Raw genomic sequence first — 17255 nt, 5'->3', positions numbered from 1 at the left:
TTTTACATTGGGTCTTAAATATAAACAGTATGGGTCACAGCACACAACTTATAGTTGCAGACTGTAACACTCAGCACAATGCGCTTCATGACATTTATAGACAGATCACTACCAGAACATCACGTAAGTTTATTTCAGATGTAACAGTAACGGTAAAATTGACAAGTTTAATTCTTAACTGCACCAAGTAAACGTAGCCACTTAAGTATCTTTAAAGATATTCCCTCCAAAAACTGAGGGAGGTTTTCTGTTCCACCACCACACACCATGCTTCCCAATAGTTCTCTTTTTGGAGGACTTTCAATTAATGAGTGACCTACTTGGGAGACACTTAGGAACTCCTTTCCCCAGATGAAAATTAATCTTGACAAATTATATATTGCATAGATTTCTCTACAGTGTCTTTACTTTAGAACCTAAATTCAAATAGCATACAGAATAATTTTAACCTATTTACCCCACAGTATAAACAATCTATCTTGAAAAAATGATGGAGACAGCCTTTAATCTTCCAGTTAATAGAATTACTATTTTACCTCAAAAATTATCACACATTAAAAACAAAGAAAAAACCCCCAAAACAAATAAATCCAAACCAAAAACCAAACTCAACATGGGGTGTTACTTTAGTATTTCCCGACTCACAGGCATATGGACTAGTCCCAGCTTCTATTTCTTCCACATCTTCCCCTTATGTAAGTGGATGGAATTATGTAATGCAACTTGGATACAGGACAATTGACCCTATACATACATTTAAAATTTAGATTAAATCACTGACTAGAGTGGAAAAAGAAACAATAATAGGGAGCCTACACACTCAATTCAAACTTTATTATTTGTTCCTCCTCTTTAAATAACATGTACTTAATTGTTGTGAGGCAGCTATTCGGTATTCAATAACCACATTTAGGGATACATTCATAGGACTACTCAGATAGTCCAAGTGAAATGGTTATAGAAATAGAGGCAGTGTCATTTCAGAAAACTCTTTTATATCAAAATCTATTTTGCTATCTGGAAGTTTACAAAATGGTTTGTACTTCTTCAAACTAATTATGCTATCATTTATGCCCTCTTCTCTTGGCAAGAGCAAGTTGAAGCTTATCCATGAAAGTAAAGGTGCTTAACACTAAACTTTTTTTCTGGGCTTAGATTTGGACTGTCTAGGAAATCAATACCCAAGAAACAAGCATGGTACTTCTATAATTTCACTACCCTACACATGCATCCATCCATCCATTCATCAACCACACCCCATATTTTTCTTGGCACTCAAGACTACTGAAGTCCATTTTATGTACTTTCACATTCTCAAATAAAAACTTAAGTGTTATAAAGTGTGCATAAGCATCTTGTGAGATAATTTTACCATTTAACCTAATTGGAAATAAGACTTCCTTACCACAATTTTCCTAAGAGGAAGTATTAAACTTCCCTTTAAAGTTAAATGAAAGGAAACATACACTCTACACTGTTCTAAAGTCTAATGAGAACATTTCTTGAGCCACTGATGACTACTGACAATCTAAGAAATGCCATGTATCTTTGAGATGAGGAAAAGTCTCCACATTACAATTCTCAACCCATCAGAGCCACTCCCAATGTGCCTGAAAATGATCTGGACTTAACCAAACCTGTCATTTGGAGGTCACAGTGATATTTGTATTAACACTTTATACTTCTATTGTTTCAAGAATAGAAGGAATTTTTCTTGATTCCTCTTATCCTAAATCTTTAAACGCAACATTATAGGCACAGAGTGTAAGCAAATCTGGGATGTTCTTCAACAGATAAGCAATAGCATAACAATGTTATTTTCAAAAATACTGTCTAGAAATTCTTTCATATATTATCAATGCTCAATGGTCACACTTAACAATCTCTATTAGTTGACATTAAATACACTTAAAGTGTTACAAGTCCATCTAAACTTTTTTTATGTAATTTTGTATGTCCAAGAGAAAACACTTGCTTCAGGTTTATTTAGGGGTATTGGCTTATAAGGACATAACTCCATTTATAAGGTTACACTATTATTGGGCTTACTGAAAAACAAGAGAAGAAAACCAATTATAACAATTTTCTTTAGGTCAGTTAAAGGCCATATTACTAGCTGGGATATTAAAATAGTTCATTTCACCAGCCCATACTCTACAAGTTAATGCCTCTAGTAACAAGATTAACAGCAGGAAGGAAGGAAAAAATAAAAAACCAAACCAAAACAAAGAACATCTGCTAACAAGCAACCCACTCATCAGCTAAGTAGCAGTTTAACTGAAATACTTTGATCAAAGTCTAATACTACCTATACAAACTGCCCCACCAATCAGCAAATAGAGAGAAAAACAGATTTTAAACCTAAATAAGCTTAGTATTTTCTCACAAGGATAACAATGGTCCAACTCCTGAGAGTGCTTGAAGGACGAAAGGTAGAGTGAAGGCAATGTCAGGGATTAGCATCCCACAGATAGTCCTTAAAACTCAAAGTACCACAAATACACTAAGCTTGTCTATGAATTAGAGAACAAGATATTGCTGCTGCTTCTTTTTATCTTTTGAAATAAACAATATTGTAGGCTCTGCCCTTCAATGTGAAAGCAGGATGTTAAAAAATAGAGCTAAAAATTGAAATCATCTAACACCCAATTTTGGGGACATCTTAACTGTGAAAGTATACAGACCTATCTTCTCCTGCCTTCAACCTAACCACCTCACAAAAATAAGAGAACTAAAACAATCCAAACATGATCATTTTTAAGAGTTCTTGAAAGTATTAAAAACTTTAAGAGAGAAAGGAAGAATAACAAGGGAGGAAAGCTGAAGAAAAGGGGGAGGGGAATCAATGGGTCTTTCTTTATTTGGCGACAAGCAAGTGCAAGAAAGTTCATTTGTAATTTGTTCAGTTGTCTGTCTTTTGTGTCTCTGCATTCTGACCAGATGGGACTTTGAGGTTTTTCTGAAGCACATGAGCATCTGCAGGTTCTATCCTCTTATAGTAGTTCTTCTTTGTCTCAATAATCTCAAAGCCAAACTTCCTGTAGAAGTCAATCGCTGACTCATTGCTGATCTGGACATGCCTGAGATACAGGGTATATATACACAAATACATATATAAGACAGTTTCATCAACTTTCAAGTTTTTTAACCAGAGATAGCTTCAAATTGGTCAGAGGTGGAATTTCACAGACATTTTGTACATTTTCTTTACAATGACCAATATTTAACAAAGGTTACTATTTTACACTTTTAAACTAATTACCCCACTTGCAAGGCAGATGGCCAAGATTAGGAGGATCAGTGTTTATTTTTATACTTAACAAAGGCTAAACCATCATGAGGCTTCCAGAGGACTGGCATTCTGTTCCCAGCACTGCCATCAAGGAGCTCACAACCACCAGTAACTTCAGCTCCAGAGACTGTTGATGCCTCTAGCCTCCTTGGATACCTGTAATCATGCACATACCCCTCCCCACAAATATACACACTAGAAACAATTAACAACAAAAATACACTCCAGTCTCAATTGCCTAAATATATCTTCTTGATATATTTATATTTATTCTTGATATATTGATATATTCTGCATAATATGAAAACAATTCATTGTTGTGATTTCTGTCTTAGCTCTGCATGTTGTTTTGTTTTTTGAGTCAGGGTCTCTACCTGGCTGCTTGAAATTCACTATGTGTAGAGCAGGTTGGCCTCAAACCCAGGGGAATTTACCTGCCTCTATCTCCTGAGTGCAAGCAAGCTCTAGGATTAAAGACATGAGCCACCACGCCAAGTTGTCTTAGATCTTTATACTGTGGCCTCCTGAGACTCTTGGTTTCATCATAGGTTCCTTACATATAACTAAAACCAGATTATAACATAAATGATTCATCACAACAATTTTCTACCCACACTTCACCAAACTGGAATTAAAAATAAAGTTGAGCTCAATAAAAATCAATTAAAAAAATAATAAAAATGGCCGGGCGGTGGTGGCGCACGCCTTTAATCCCAGCACTCGGGAGGCAGAGGCAGGCGGATCTCTGTGAGTTCGAGACCAGCCTGGTCTACAAGAGCTAGTTCCAGGACAGGCTCCAAAGCCACAAAAAAGAAGTTGTCCTGAATGGAACATATACACCATTCTTCAGCATTCCCTAAACAATACAACATAATAAAAACTTCTGTAACATTTTCTTTTATCTAGGCACCCTTAAGTAAATTAGGTCAGTTTAAAGAACATGGGAGGATAAAATAGGTCATCTGTAAATAGTATGCCCCCTTTATATGGATTTATATGAGACTTAAATAAAATAAATGTGGTCACTTCTGTCTGCAAATATGCCTGTGTACCACTTATGTATCAGGAGGGTACAGGAGTCCCTGGAACTGGAGTTACAAATGGTTTTGAGACACCATGTGGGTGCTAGTAATGGAACTAGGGTTGTCTGGAAGAACAGCCAACACTCTTAACAGATGAACTCTCTCTATCTTTCCTTATATGTCTATTGCTATCAAGGGACAAGCATACCTTCATCAAATATACAATGAGTGAGTAGACTTCAAAGTTTCTTGATAGAGATTTAAACAGATAATCTATAGACACTTAGATGAACATTAGGTACTTACAGATAGATGTTGTCAAAAGTGCCATCTTTCTCACAGATGTTTAGGACATGATTTAGCATTTTAGTTCCTATCAATAAGACAAAAATAAATAAGTAAATAAATAACTTTACAAGTCAACCTTGAAATTTGACATCTATTTTCCACCTTTTTCCCCTAAGACAGGATTTCCTCTGTGTAGCCCTGGCTGTCCTCAAACCTACGAAGATCCAACTGCCTCTGCCCCCTACCCCCCGAAAGTGCTGGGATTAACGGCGTGCGCCACCACCACCTTAGCTCTACTTTCCATCTTTACGAAGACCTGACACAGAACTAGAAGACTAGAAGACAACCAGACATCCATACATCCCCAAATTTTGTTCTGTGTGTAAATTTTATGTTTAAGACCACTAAAGGACCTTCTCATATATATATATATATATATATATATATATATATATATATATATATATATATATATATATATATATATATATATATGAGAATGAAACAATTCCAGATTGATAAACAAATCAAATCTATGGGCTTCCAAATGAATACTAAGGAATAGTTTTTATTTTACTTTTCACAATCCACTTCCCAGTTTCCTTTTTTTTTCTCTCTGAAACAGGGCTTCTCAGTTTAGCCCTGGCTGTCCTCACTCAATCACTCAAAGATCCAGCAGATTAAGACACACTACCAATACCTGGCTTCCCAGTTTTCTTAAAATAACAGAACAAAACACCACATAATTTTACCTATTCCTAGTCTTCGGTAAGGTGCAAGGCATCCTAGTGTCATGATGTAAAGTCTCTTTTGATTCTGTGAATGATCCACCCTGCAGCACACCGCACCTACAGCTATATCATTGAAATATGCTGCCACAGAAAATACAAAGATGTAAATTATAACATTTTATTTAATCAGCTCCTTTTAAAAACAAAAAAAAGTTGTTATAGGCATCAGATTTTAACCAACTACTCTTATGAGACTATCAATGACCTCAAGACTGACATTGTCCAAGGAAGGTTAAGCTTTCTCTGTAATAGTTAAATTGTAATAAACACACAGGCTCACAGTAAATAACAGAAAACATTTTGGAGCCAGGGAGTTGACTCAGCAGAGAAAGGTATCTGCCAAATCTGGAAACCTAAAGCTCAACTGTTGGAACTTACAATGTGGAAGGCTAGAACTCACTCCCTGAAGTTGTTCTCTTATGTCCAAACGTGGTCATGTGTCTGTGTGCCTGCACACGCACACACTCACACTTTTTGTAAAGGACATTAAGTATTTGCTTTTAAAAGTCAAATATTCAACACTGATCTTTCTCAAAAATCTGTAATATTTCATTTCAACTTTTCTTACTTATAAAATTAAGGAGCCTGTATTAGTTGCTCTAGTACTAACAGTTTGAGAATTCAAAATTTTAATAAGGAGGAAAGACATACCAAGTTTTGCTAGCTCGCCAACCTCTAGCACATCCTTGTAGAATTTATCATTATAGCTGACTGGAAAGATGACCTGGTTCAATCTCTTCAACTGTTTAATATTGTGTGGTGTCACATCCCCCAATTCGATCCGGCTACTGGAACAAACCAAAATGTACTCAATAAAAGATAATTAACTCGATTCATTAAGATAATATTAAAAGGGTACCAGTCATTTTTGCATGACTGACAAATGCAATCCTTTCTTATTACTTTATATTCTTAAAACACTACCATTTATAAGCAAATGTTCAACCAAAATTCTACTTAGAGCTTTTCTACAAATATACATATTTAGGGACAAATAAAGTACACACTAACCAATAAGGCCAGAATATTATCCTTTAATAAATGCTAAAACTGTTCTTCTAGTTTATAGTTTAAAAATGTAGATATACCATTATTGATCAAACAGACTGATAATATTAACAAAGGGATAGGAAATGGTACTAAAGATGAGAATAATTGGTACACTATTTCTTGAGACAATCCAGCACTAAGCACTGAGAAACCTGCCCATCTCCTTTGCTTACGTAAACAGAAAACGTCAACTGTGAAAAATTACTCGCATTTATCTGTTGAGAACAGTGATCCAGTAACAATATCAGTGGTAAGTGATATTAAGGATTCATATTCCAGCATATCTCACATTTCAGCATGAGAATTTCATAAAACAGAACAAGTACTTAGGGACTTCAAAAAATAAGGAATTAAAAGAGAGCTCAAGATTCATTGGTAATGAAATTGTTCTGCCTTGAAAAGTAGTCCACAACATAAATTTCTAATAGCTCAAATAATTTTTACTACATACTAAAAATAAAAATCTGTTGAGGCAAACTCTGCTGGAAATGCACACAACAGTTCATTCCTAGTACTACCAGCACTACCAGCAGACATTGAAGACTCTTTTCTTGTGCTGGAGATCAAGCCCAGGGCCTCCTTCATGCTAGGTAAGTGCTCTTTCAGGAGCTACAACCACAGCCCCATTTACCCTCTTTTTACCTTCTGTTAAAGATTAGTTTTTATTTATGTTTATGAATATTTAGCCTGTATGAGTGTATGTATATTTGAGCCTCCTGACCATAGAGGTGTCAAATCCCTGGAACCGCCACGTGGGTGTGGGAACCAAGAGTACTTAGGTGCCCTTATGCTAATAACCTGCTCACAGTGGATGGCATAAACAATAAAAAGTACTAAGACAAAATAAGCATTAAGGCTGGGTGGTGGTGTCATGCATCTTTAGCCGCAGCACTCGGGGGCAGAGGCAGGGAGATCTCTAAGTTTGAGGCCAGTTTGGTCTACGGGGTGCGTTTCAGGATAGTCAGGACTGTTTCACAAAGAAACCTTGTCTCAAAAAAATCAAAATAAAATAAAAATTAAGACAACCAAGAGCTTAGAAAAAGAAATGTAGTTCCTACTTGGCAGCAGCTGAAGATCACAGAGCATTATAGCAAACAGCAGTGAAAGGCAATGTATGCATGTACTGATATATTGTATTTGGAGCATGAACACTGTTAAAAGAAAAAGCTAAGCAAGAAATAATAAGCATAAAGCATTTAAACATATATGGGGATGGTTAAATAAAAAAACTTGATCTGTATTAGTAGAAAATACATTTTATGAAGAAAAGAACACCCCTACCTTATGCACAGCAATCCACCCTCAGTAAATATAGACAAAAAATTTTTGAAAGGATTACTTTCAAATGTTTAGTAAAAATTGTGGACAAGTTTAATTTCTGAAATGTTGAACAAAAATAGCAACTGAAAATTATAACAGGACCAAGGAAAAAAAACATTCGTAAAACCAACATACCCAGACAGGAGTAAATGATGCAGAGCCTCATCTCAAGTTAGGATCTTTTAAGGTACCTTACTCTGTAATGTCAAATTCAGATAACATTTTGCTCACTAATATAAAGAAATTTAATGCTCTAACTAAACAACCTGGAACCAGAACATAAAATATAGTATAAAGTATTCTTTTAATAATTTGTAAGAGTTGTAAAAACCTTAAGATTCACTTTAGCCATTTTCTGTCAATTCTGTTTACTGCATATTCTCCACATTTAGAAAACAAACAAAACAAAACAAAAAAAAAAAACAGAGTATGTCAATGTACTGAGCAGCCAAACTAGTAGACCACTCATGTGAATACGGTTTGTTCCCAAGTGTTTAGCAGCTATAACAATCTCCTGTGTAAGAATCAATCATGTCTTCTCTAAGTGGGTCACAGAGCTCCAAGTTTTCCTTTCTTTAAGGCTGAAGTTTACTTAAAACTTTGTTGTTGTTTTTCAGTGCGATACATTGAACCTAGGGCCTCATGGTACCAGGTAAACCTGCTGAATCACTAGCTCTTAAAACCCATTACTAAAATCTACTGGATTCAATTCCAGACTGTCAATCCTTCACAACAAACCAAAAGTAACTTTCAGGTACTATTATTATCCTGTAAAACACAGAAACTCGCATGTCGTTTACATCTTGCCTATACTTGCTATTTTACTCTAATGTCACAATTGAAGTAACTATGGCAGTTTAAATTGATTATACTGATTCTACCATTCCAAAATTACTCCACTGCATTTTTAAAAAGTCTTAGCCTTTATGTTTTAACAATGTTTGAAAAATTACTAATCTTCTGAAGTTTATATGAGAACAATAAAAAAGTTACTTAAGCATCTAGGACGTCACACTTCTAAATGATACATGAAAGAGATTAAGGTTTTTAAATTTTAAAGAACAATTTCTGGCGCAGGAGAAATGGCGCTTGGCAAGGATCAGAGCGCAGATCCAAGTACCTGTTACATAGTTCACAATGGCATGTGCTTTCCCTTTAACTCTGGGGAATAGAATGGCCTCTTGCCTTTACAATGTGTAGCCTACATTCACAAATAAAACTCAATCTTAAAATCAGAAGACTACACATCAGATAATTTCTTGGTAAATGCCATTCAAGGTTATTATATTGCATCACATACCTTTTACCATTAAAAACAAGAAGAATTAAAAAAAAAAACCTCCCTCTATCTTTAAAGACTGAGTGTGCCTGTACATGACTATAGGCCCTAGGGGAACCCGAAAACTACACTACCTGTAAGGAATTACCTACCCAGTACAAACTGGGAGCAAAAAGGGAGTTTCCTTATGTATTTATTGAGGTAGAGATTGTATGGAAATATGAGTATTAACTACGGACATCAGAGAAAGGGGTATAATTTCCTGCCCTAAGCCCCATAAAGTAATGGACACTCAACACTGTGATGACACAGCCCCACAGAGACCTACACCTTACACATCAGCGCAGCGTGTAAGAGAGCAGAGATCAACAGGCAGGACTCAGGATTGGGGGGGGGGGGGGGAGAGAGAGAGAGAGCGCTCAACAGGCATGACTCCAGACTGGTTTGGTCCCCTACCTGCTTAACCACCTTCCTGTGTCTATCTTTCCACATTTGCTGTGTCAAGACTCTGCTTAGCCTTCCATATTGAAGCTAAACTTGCAAAATGGACTCCAGCAGTAAGTTCCTGGTTTAGTTTGCTATTTGCTCACTTCTGAAACCTGACTGTAGTCTAGGTAATATAAGCCAATTTGGTTGGGAATTAAAGTACTTACATTGGTCAGACAAGTAGCACATATCCCAGCACTTGGGAGGCAATGGCAAGGGAATCTCAGTGAGGTCCAGGCCATCCTGGTCTCTATGGCAATTCCAGAGCAGCTACAGGGCTATACAAAAGATCATCTCAAAAACAAACAAACCTTCTGCATTCACTTTAGTCAGACTACCGGGCAAACTGCTGCCATTGAAATCACTGAACCTTGTGAACTTAATGTTACTCAATGAATTCTGACATTGTAGAAAGACAGAAATGTGTTCACCTATTAACTACTATAGCACTTTCCTAACAAAAACTTTCAAATTTTAATTTTCAACCTTCAACTCTATCAAGTATTCCAATTGTTAAGTCTGTTTTTGGTGTGTCTCTGTACAACAAATACTACGGGTACTTATACCTGTATGGCTATTTGTATAGAAACCAAATCTATGTGCTTCCACTGAGCGAGCCTTCAAACTCAAAATTTAAAACAAATTTACTGGCAATATTCAGAAAGACCACAAGATGGAGATAAGACTCTCCAAGAAATGTTCTCCCCAGCCTCAAGGTCTGACTTAGTTACACAGCAAAAATAAAATGCAAGGAAACTCCCTATACCTGCTTATTCATTCTAGAGGTACAGCATAACTTGGCACAAAATTTTAACTAGTCATTTTTTGTTCAGAATTTCATGTTCAAGGTGCCTTAGAATCCACTGGGCCCATTCCACTTCCCTTCATAGAGATAAAACCAAGACTCCAACAGAGAATATGCTCGTAGTAAACAGTATAAATAAAGCTAGGAATCAAGCATTTCTAAGAATTTTTATTATAATGAGATCAGTCCTATCATAGTCCCTCAAAGGAATCATCATCTTTGTTCCTTAAGGTTAAGGAGAAGGACGTGTGATATGCGCTGGTAAGAGTCCACTCACACTGAACTCAAAGCATTATTTAATAGAGATCAAAATATGACTGAAGTCAATAAAAATTCAAGACATTAGATTTTTCCTCTTGGCTAGTGGGAATCTTAATCTAAACCATTTCCTTCAGTAAATGAGACAAAAGGTCAAAAGCACAGTTTAAATACCATGGTGGTTTGAATACCTATGGTCCCTACAGACTCATGTGTTTGTTTTGCCCAGAAGTGTCATTATTAGGAAGTGTGTCATTGTGTAAGCCGGCTTTGAGATTTTATAAGCCTGGTAGTAGGACACAGACTCCTTATGTGATGTGGGATGTCCTTCTGTATATGTGCTGCTTTTACTGGTTGATGAATAAAGCTCTTTGAGCCAATGGCATAGCAGAATAAAGCCAGGCGGGAAATCAGAACAGAGATAGAGTCAATGAGACACCATGTACTGCTGAAGGAGGTTACCAGTAGGCCACAACCTTGTGGTGATACACAGATTAATAGAAATGAGTTAATTTAAGATATAAGAGTTAGTTAATAAGTCTGAGTTAAAAGGCTAGATAGACAGTGTTGTAATTAATAGTTTCTGTGTGATTATCCAGGCCTGAGAATTCAGGAAAAAAAAACAAGCAGTCTCTGCCTACACTTATGTTCCCCACAGATCAAGATGTTTAACTTTCAACTCCTTCTCCAGCACCATGTCTGTCTGTGTGCCACCATGTCCCACCATCATGATAATGGATTAAACCTCTGAACAATAACCCACCCCCAATTAAATGCTTTCCTTTAAAAGAGTTGCAGTGGTCATGGTGCCTCTCCACAACAACAGAAACCGTAACTAAAACGAATACTAACTATTCAAAGACTTTTCTCTTTACTGAAATTCCTACCTCACATATTACTGTTTGTCTGTCTTCTCCGTTCCCAACCCCCTTAAAGACAGGTCCCAAGCTGGCCCAGAACCTGTTTTTTTTTTTTTGTAGCTGGGCATGACCACAAACTCCCAGATCCTCTTCCCAAGTGCACCAAAAAAGCCTGGCTAGGCATTATTTTTATATTTAATTTTTCTACCTAACACCAAATGGTTGTTGGGTTTGGGCTTCTCATCTAGATTTTAAAGTAAGATCTCTCAATCTTATAACTACTGACATTTTTGTATTGAATACACCTTGGGGATTGGGACTGCACATCTTAGGATGTTTAACTGGATCAATCCCTTTAGCTTCTACCCAGTAGGTATTATCTCTATCTTTATGAACAGCCTCACCTTTATTCCTGCCAAGTCTCGTTGTTTAAAACTGGGCCTCATGTAGTTCAATCAAGCTAGCCTTGAATTTCCAGTCCTCCTGCCTCTATCTCCCTGGTGATGATTACCAACATGCCATGCTCATACTAAGTCTTTAAAACTCACCTTATTTAGGCTGGAGAGATGGCTCAACAGTTAAGAGCACTGGCTGCTCTTCCAGAGGTGCTGGTCAATTCCCAGCAACGAATAGTGGCTCACAAAAACTCACCATATTCTACTCACAGCATACTTCAAATTTAGAGTCTAACACTCCCAGGAAACATTTTATATATATTAATATTTAGCAAAATTTACAGATCTATATATCTAGTCTATGTCAAATATGCTTTAAAATGCCCCCAAACCAACATTTAAAATTTAATTTAAACTATGGCTCAGCAGTTAAGAGCACTGGCTATTCTTCCAGAGGACCTGGGTTCGATTCCTGGCACCACATGGTGGCTCACTACAGTTTATAACTTCAGCCTCAGGGGATCAACATCCTCTTCTAGCTTCCATAAACCAGGCACATTCATGGAGCAGACATAAATGCAGGCAAAACACCCATACACATAAAAGTAAAATCTTTTTTAAAAATTTAAACTAAACTTAAAAATTTAGCCATACAAAAATATTTCGACTGCTCAATGATTAACTGTGGCTATCCACTATTGCATCAGACAAGACTAATACTTTATTAGTAAATTAGACACCGTGCTTTAACTAGTTGAAATAAAATCAAGAGGAAGGCAAAGTAACAGCACTATTGTGTTACAATTCTGTACCTTAAACTACAATTTTAGAATTGAAAAGCATTCTATTGCTTAGTAGAAGTATTCTATTCGCTACTGAAGACTAGGTTTAAAACAAGGAGGAAAATTATTTGAATACCTGAAACACATGACTCTTCAAATGCCATGAAACTGAAAGCTATAGTTAACAACTGGAGGACAAAAATCAAGATTTCTACAGGATAAAACAGCAAGGTTTAATTAGTTTCATCTGGCAAGAGCACTACTGACTTTGGAAAATAACACTTCACAAAATAAGTTTTTTATCTGACAAGAGACTTTATCTGACATCAGGATGTAATAATTTAAAGCTTGGCTACAAATTGTGATAACAAGAACATAATAATTTGTGTAAATTATTATGATAAAACAGAAAAATCATGTAAGCACTTAGCCTCCTAAATGATCCTTTTTTTAAAAAAATCCCCCTCCCCTTTTTTTGGTGTCTCGAGACAGGGTTTCTCTGTGTAGCTTTGGCACCTGTCCTGGAACTTGATCTGTAGACTAGGCAAGTCTCGAACTCAAAGATCCGCCTGAAAAATTCTTAAATGTAGAAAAGTTTTTAAGACAGTGCCTCATGTATCCCCAAGCTGGCATTAAACTTACTGTGTAACCTTGAACATTGATACTTTCATCCCTGCCTCTCAGTGTTGGGAAGACAATGTGCACCACCAAGTCCAGCTTATGCAGTGCTGGTGTTTCATGCTTGCTACCAACAAAACCCAATCCCCAAACTCATAGAAACTACTATTTGTTTTTTATAGCAGCACCACACCCAGCACTCACCAATATGCATACCTCTATAGGTAGAAGGTATACTTAAAACACACACACACGATTATACTTCAAACACTATTTCAAAACTCTCAACATAGCAAAGGAGACATTACACAGTATTTGTTAAAATTCAGTATCTCAATCAACAAAACATAAATTACTGGTTTTACACAAAAAGCAAAATATAAACTGCAATTTCTAGTCAGATTCAACAACCAGTTTTATAGGTACAGAAGATTCATTCTGTAACCAGGCTCAGTAGCAAACAGCTACTCAAGAGACAGAAGGATCTGAAGGTTAGGAGCCAACCAGCCTGAGTCCATAGTGAGATGAGAGGGACAGACACAAAAATGTCACAACTCTTTACAGTTCAGTTTTTTAAAAAAACATTTCCTATGTAATCAACACCTAGATAAAGATATAGAAAACTTTCTGGGCCTGTCCCCAGTCCATACACTATTGGAGAGAACCATTACTCTGTATAAGTCAACATAGTTTCATTTCTAACTGCAGAATCCTGTTCAACTCCCATCCAAGTGCTAACCAGGCCCGACCCTGTTAGTTTCCAAGATCAGATGAGATCCGGAGCTTTCAGGGTATGGCCATAGACTCTGTTCCACTCTGTAAGAAACATCTAACCAAGTTTCAATTCGAAACCACACTGCTCTGTATTTAATATTATTCCTACCTACCATTTCATTTTTATTTTGGTCACTTTAGTAGTCAAATCTTGTTTAAAGGAACTAATCTGCACCTCCTTTAGTTTTATTTTTCAATTGCACTGATAACTGACTGCACTGCCACTCCAGCCATTTCTGTCGACGGCATTATTTCTTGCCTTAATATCATCTTCCCTAGAGAGGAATAACATATAAAAGTAACCAGCTTGCCAACCACAAATCCAAGCCATAATGTCTTTGGTTCATAAAAACAAGAAATCTCAGGTGAAATAGCCAACAGCCTAATGTATTCTTCTCATACTTCAGATATGCATATAAAAACTTACAGCAGCTATCAATTGCAAATTTGTCTACTATGGAGGTAAGAAAAATACATTATTTATAACAGGATATCCTACTGCTGTTGATAATAAAAATAATAACAATAAAAAATATTTAAAATAGTAAGCTTAAAAAGTTTCCACACCCAAAATTTAAATCATAGAGGGTTTTGGTTTCCCACTTCAGAGTCAACTACTTAACTGTGTTTGGTAAGCTCAATAAAAAAGGAAAACTTAGCAAATAAAATTTCAAACAAAAACTACAAAATAGGACCACTGCTTTTCACAGGTCTTTCCAATGAAGTCAGGAGACTGAACACAGTGCAGCTGTACAAGTTTTGGATCTCAAGGACATTAACATCTCTAACAAACAACAAGAACTGTACTACACCATTATTTCATTTTAGTATCTTAAGAGGAAAATTTAAAGACCCATGTTTGTTGGAAGTTAATTGTGGAAAATTAAAGAACTATACCTACAAAAACATCTTGAAACTGTTTAGTCCAGAACACAATTCTAAGCTCCCAATTGTGAGAAATAAAAAACTGTAGTTTTCTCTAAATTTGTCCAGTTCCTCATTTCTAGGCATCTGCCTCCATAATGTTACAAATAAATTATCTGTTTAAATAAACAGAACCAGCTGGTGCTGGTGGCTCAAGTTTGCAATACTAGCTAACCAAAAGGCTGAGGCCAAGAACATTGTTGCCAAGTTCAAGGCTGGCCTGAGCAACATAGTAAGACCCTATCTCAAACTAAAGTGCTGGGGGTTATAGATCAGTGGCTGAGTGCTTTCCTTCAGTTCCCAGAACTTCAGTAAGAAAAAGAAAGCTACTTTAATAGTATACTTAATAACGAGTTCAAACAGACTGACAAGAACCCCACTGTGTGGCTCCATTTCTACTGTCAAATTAGGTATCAGAAAGATTACATCCTATGCCTAGAGAAACTGAACTAGATCCAAGTTTTTTAATCTAAACGTCCAGAATTTTTGGACTCATTATCTTCATTGCTGTTACTATAACAGAACATGACAAATATGTATTGAGTATCAATGAGTAAGAAAAGAGACAGCATCAAAGTCATACGCTACTAGAAAAATAAAACGTCCTAAAGATAGCTGGATCACATTTTTTAAAATTAGCCAAATGTCCCGGATCGTGACTCAAGCGGCGCAAACATTCCAACACATGCAAAAAAATTCAATACTGAGTAACCAATATCTAAAGCAAAACCAGAGTAAAAAAAGTATTTTATATGTAGACCTAAAAATCAAAACTCAGAATAGTTTGAGTTTTAAGGCGTATAGATAAATGACCTTTATTTTACACAGAACGAGTTTGGAGAAATGATATATTTCGTTCTCCAAAAAGGATGCTGATTCAAACAGTTCAACTAACTGAAACAATAGTTCTAATTTTCAGCTGACTTAGAAAAATGCTTTCGGTATTTCATAAAGCTTAACACGTTTAAGCTTCCATCTCTTTCTCTAAAGACTGTAAAGGCAACCTCCAAAACGGCTTGCTTAAGCAACGTGTTTGCGCGGCGCTAATACTGTAACAGTCTATAAATCGATAGAAAGGAAATTCTTTTTCCCAAACGGGAACAGTTAAACCAAAATAACTCCTAACGTTACCCAAGATTTGAAAAGATCAAACCTCAACTTCGCTAACCAGCAGCAAAAAGCTGCTCCGTGGAATCGGGGCAAACACGCTCCCGAGGCAATAGCTCCACCTACTGACCCACGATACTTCCTTAAACATTTTGGCACCCCAAAGTCCCCGCGGCTCGAGTTCGTTCCCCCTCCCTCCCTCCTTCACTCGCTCTGACCCAACCCAAATCTCGTTGAGTCACTAGCTCCCAACACTCATCCCCATGCTCTTTATTCCAATTCCTTTTCCCTCCAGAAGGTTCGGCACAGCCCACAAGTATGAAGGAAAACCGAAACGTGTCAAAGCCCGCAGCCACAGCGTGGAGCCCGGATACGGATCAGCACCTGAGTTGGCTAGGTCGTGCGCTCCCGGGAAGAGGCCCGGGGCGCCCACGATCCCTTCTCCCCGTTGTCCTACTCGGGGCACCCTCGTCCCCCGGGCTGGATTCTTGGACTCGCGCCCTTGCCTCCGCTGGCCCTGCAGCCCGCCAACAGCCGGCCTAAGCCTCCGCCCCCTCCCGAAGCCGAGTGACCGAGGAGCCTGGCGAAGTCCCCCCTGGAGGCCCGGTCTTGGCGCGAGTCTCTCCTCGCAGGCAGCGCTCTCCCAGTCCTCCGGCCCACGCCCCTCTCCCCTGCCCGCCTGGGCCCCCGCCTGCTGCCCTTCTCCCTTTCTCACCCTTTCATCTTCCCCGCCTGCTGAGGCCGTCGTTACAGCCGCGACCAACGCCGTCGTCCTCGCCGCCTGGAGCACTCCGCGCCCTGCGCTCAGGCCACTCGACCCCACACGCCGGCCTCTCGGCGGAGGGAAAGGGCGCCGAGGGGCCGAGGAGGCCACGGAAGCCAAGCCGGGCCCCGAAGCTCCGGGGAGACGCGGGAAGGTCCGCCGCCGCGCTGCTGCCGCCGCTCCGCCACACGTGCACACGGGACACTCGGCTCCCGCCCGCAGCTGCCGCCAGCCAGACCCGCCGCCGCGCTGTGACCTTTCACCCCGCCCCCTCAGCGCGCCGGCGCGGCCGCCGCGTCGCGCGCAGCCGCAGTGCTCCGCGCCGCGCGCCCTTCCCCCCGCCCCTCCAGGACTTCCCCTCTGGGCCAGGGCTGGGCTTGCGGAGGGCTGGCTCCGCCCCCCCTTTGCGACACTCCCGCCGAGCTCGCACGGGCGGCTCCG

General features: G+C 38.5%; 1 protein-coding gene across 2 annotated transcripts; it reads right to left on the bottom strand.

The window, feature by feature from the left end:
* Positions 1–819: 819 nt before the first annotated feature.
* On the bottom strand, positions 820–17081 carry Naa50 (N-alpha-acetyltransferase 50, NatE catalytic subunit). 2 transcript variants are annotated; one of them, XM_038344651.2, is made up of 5 exons: positions 16767–17081; positions 6045–6181; positions 5355–5474; positions 4621–4687; positions 820–3080 (listed from the first exon to the last, which is right to left on the bottom strand). In XM_038344651.2, the coding sequence occupies exons 1-5, from the start codon at positions 16772–16774 to the stop codon at positions 2903–2905; spliced, it is 510 nt and encodes a 169-aa protein (XP_038200579.1). In that variant the 5' UTR covers positions 16775–17081; the 3' UTR covers positions 820–2902. The 2 variants fall into 2 exon arrangements, with proteins under 2 accessions (XP_038200579.1, XP_038200580.1); XM_038344652.2 differs by having other exon boundaries at positions 6045–6178.
* Positions 17082–17255: the final 174 nt, after the last annotated feature.

The sequence above is a fragment of the Arvicola amphibius genome, chromosome 10, assembly GCF_903992535.2.
Source record: "Arvicola amphibius chromosome 10, mArvAmp1.2, whole genome shotgun sequence".
Lineage (NCBI taxonomy): Eukaryota > Metazoa > Chordata > Mammalia > Rodentia > Cricetidae > Arvicola > Arvicola amphibius.
This window is presented reverse-complemented; position numbering and strand designations above follow the sequence as displayed.

Bases quoted from the DNA above. Each gene is read 5' to 3' on its own strand.
- Naa50 (XM_038344651.2), bottom strand. The intron at 5,475-6,044 runs GTATGTCTTTCC...TTTCTGTGGCAG, and splicing joins TGGCGAGCTAGCAAAACTTG to CATATTTCAATGATATAGCT. The intron at 3,081-4,620 runs GTAAGTACCTAA...CCTGTATCTCAG, and splicing joins ACTTTTGACAACATCTATCT to GCATGTCCAGATCAGCAATG.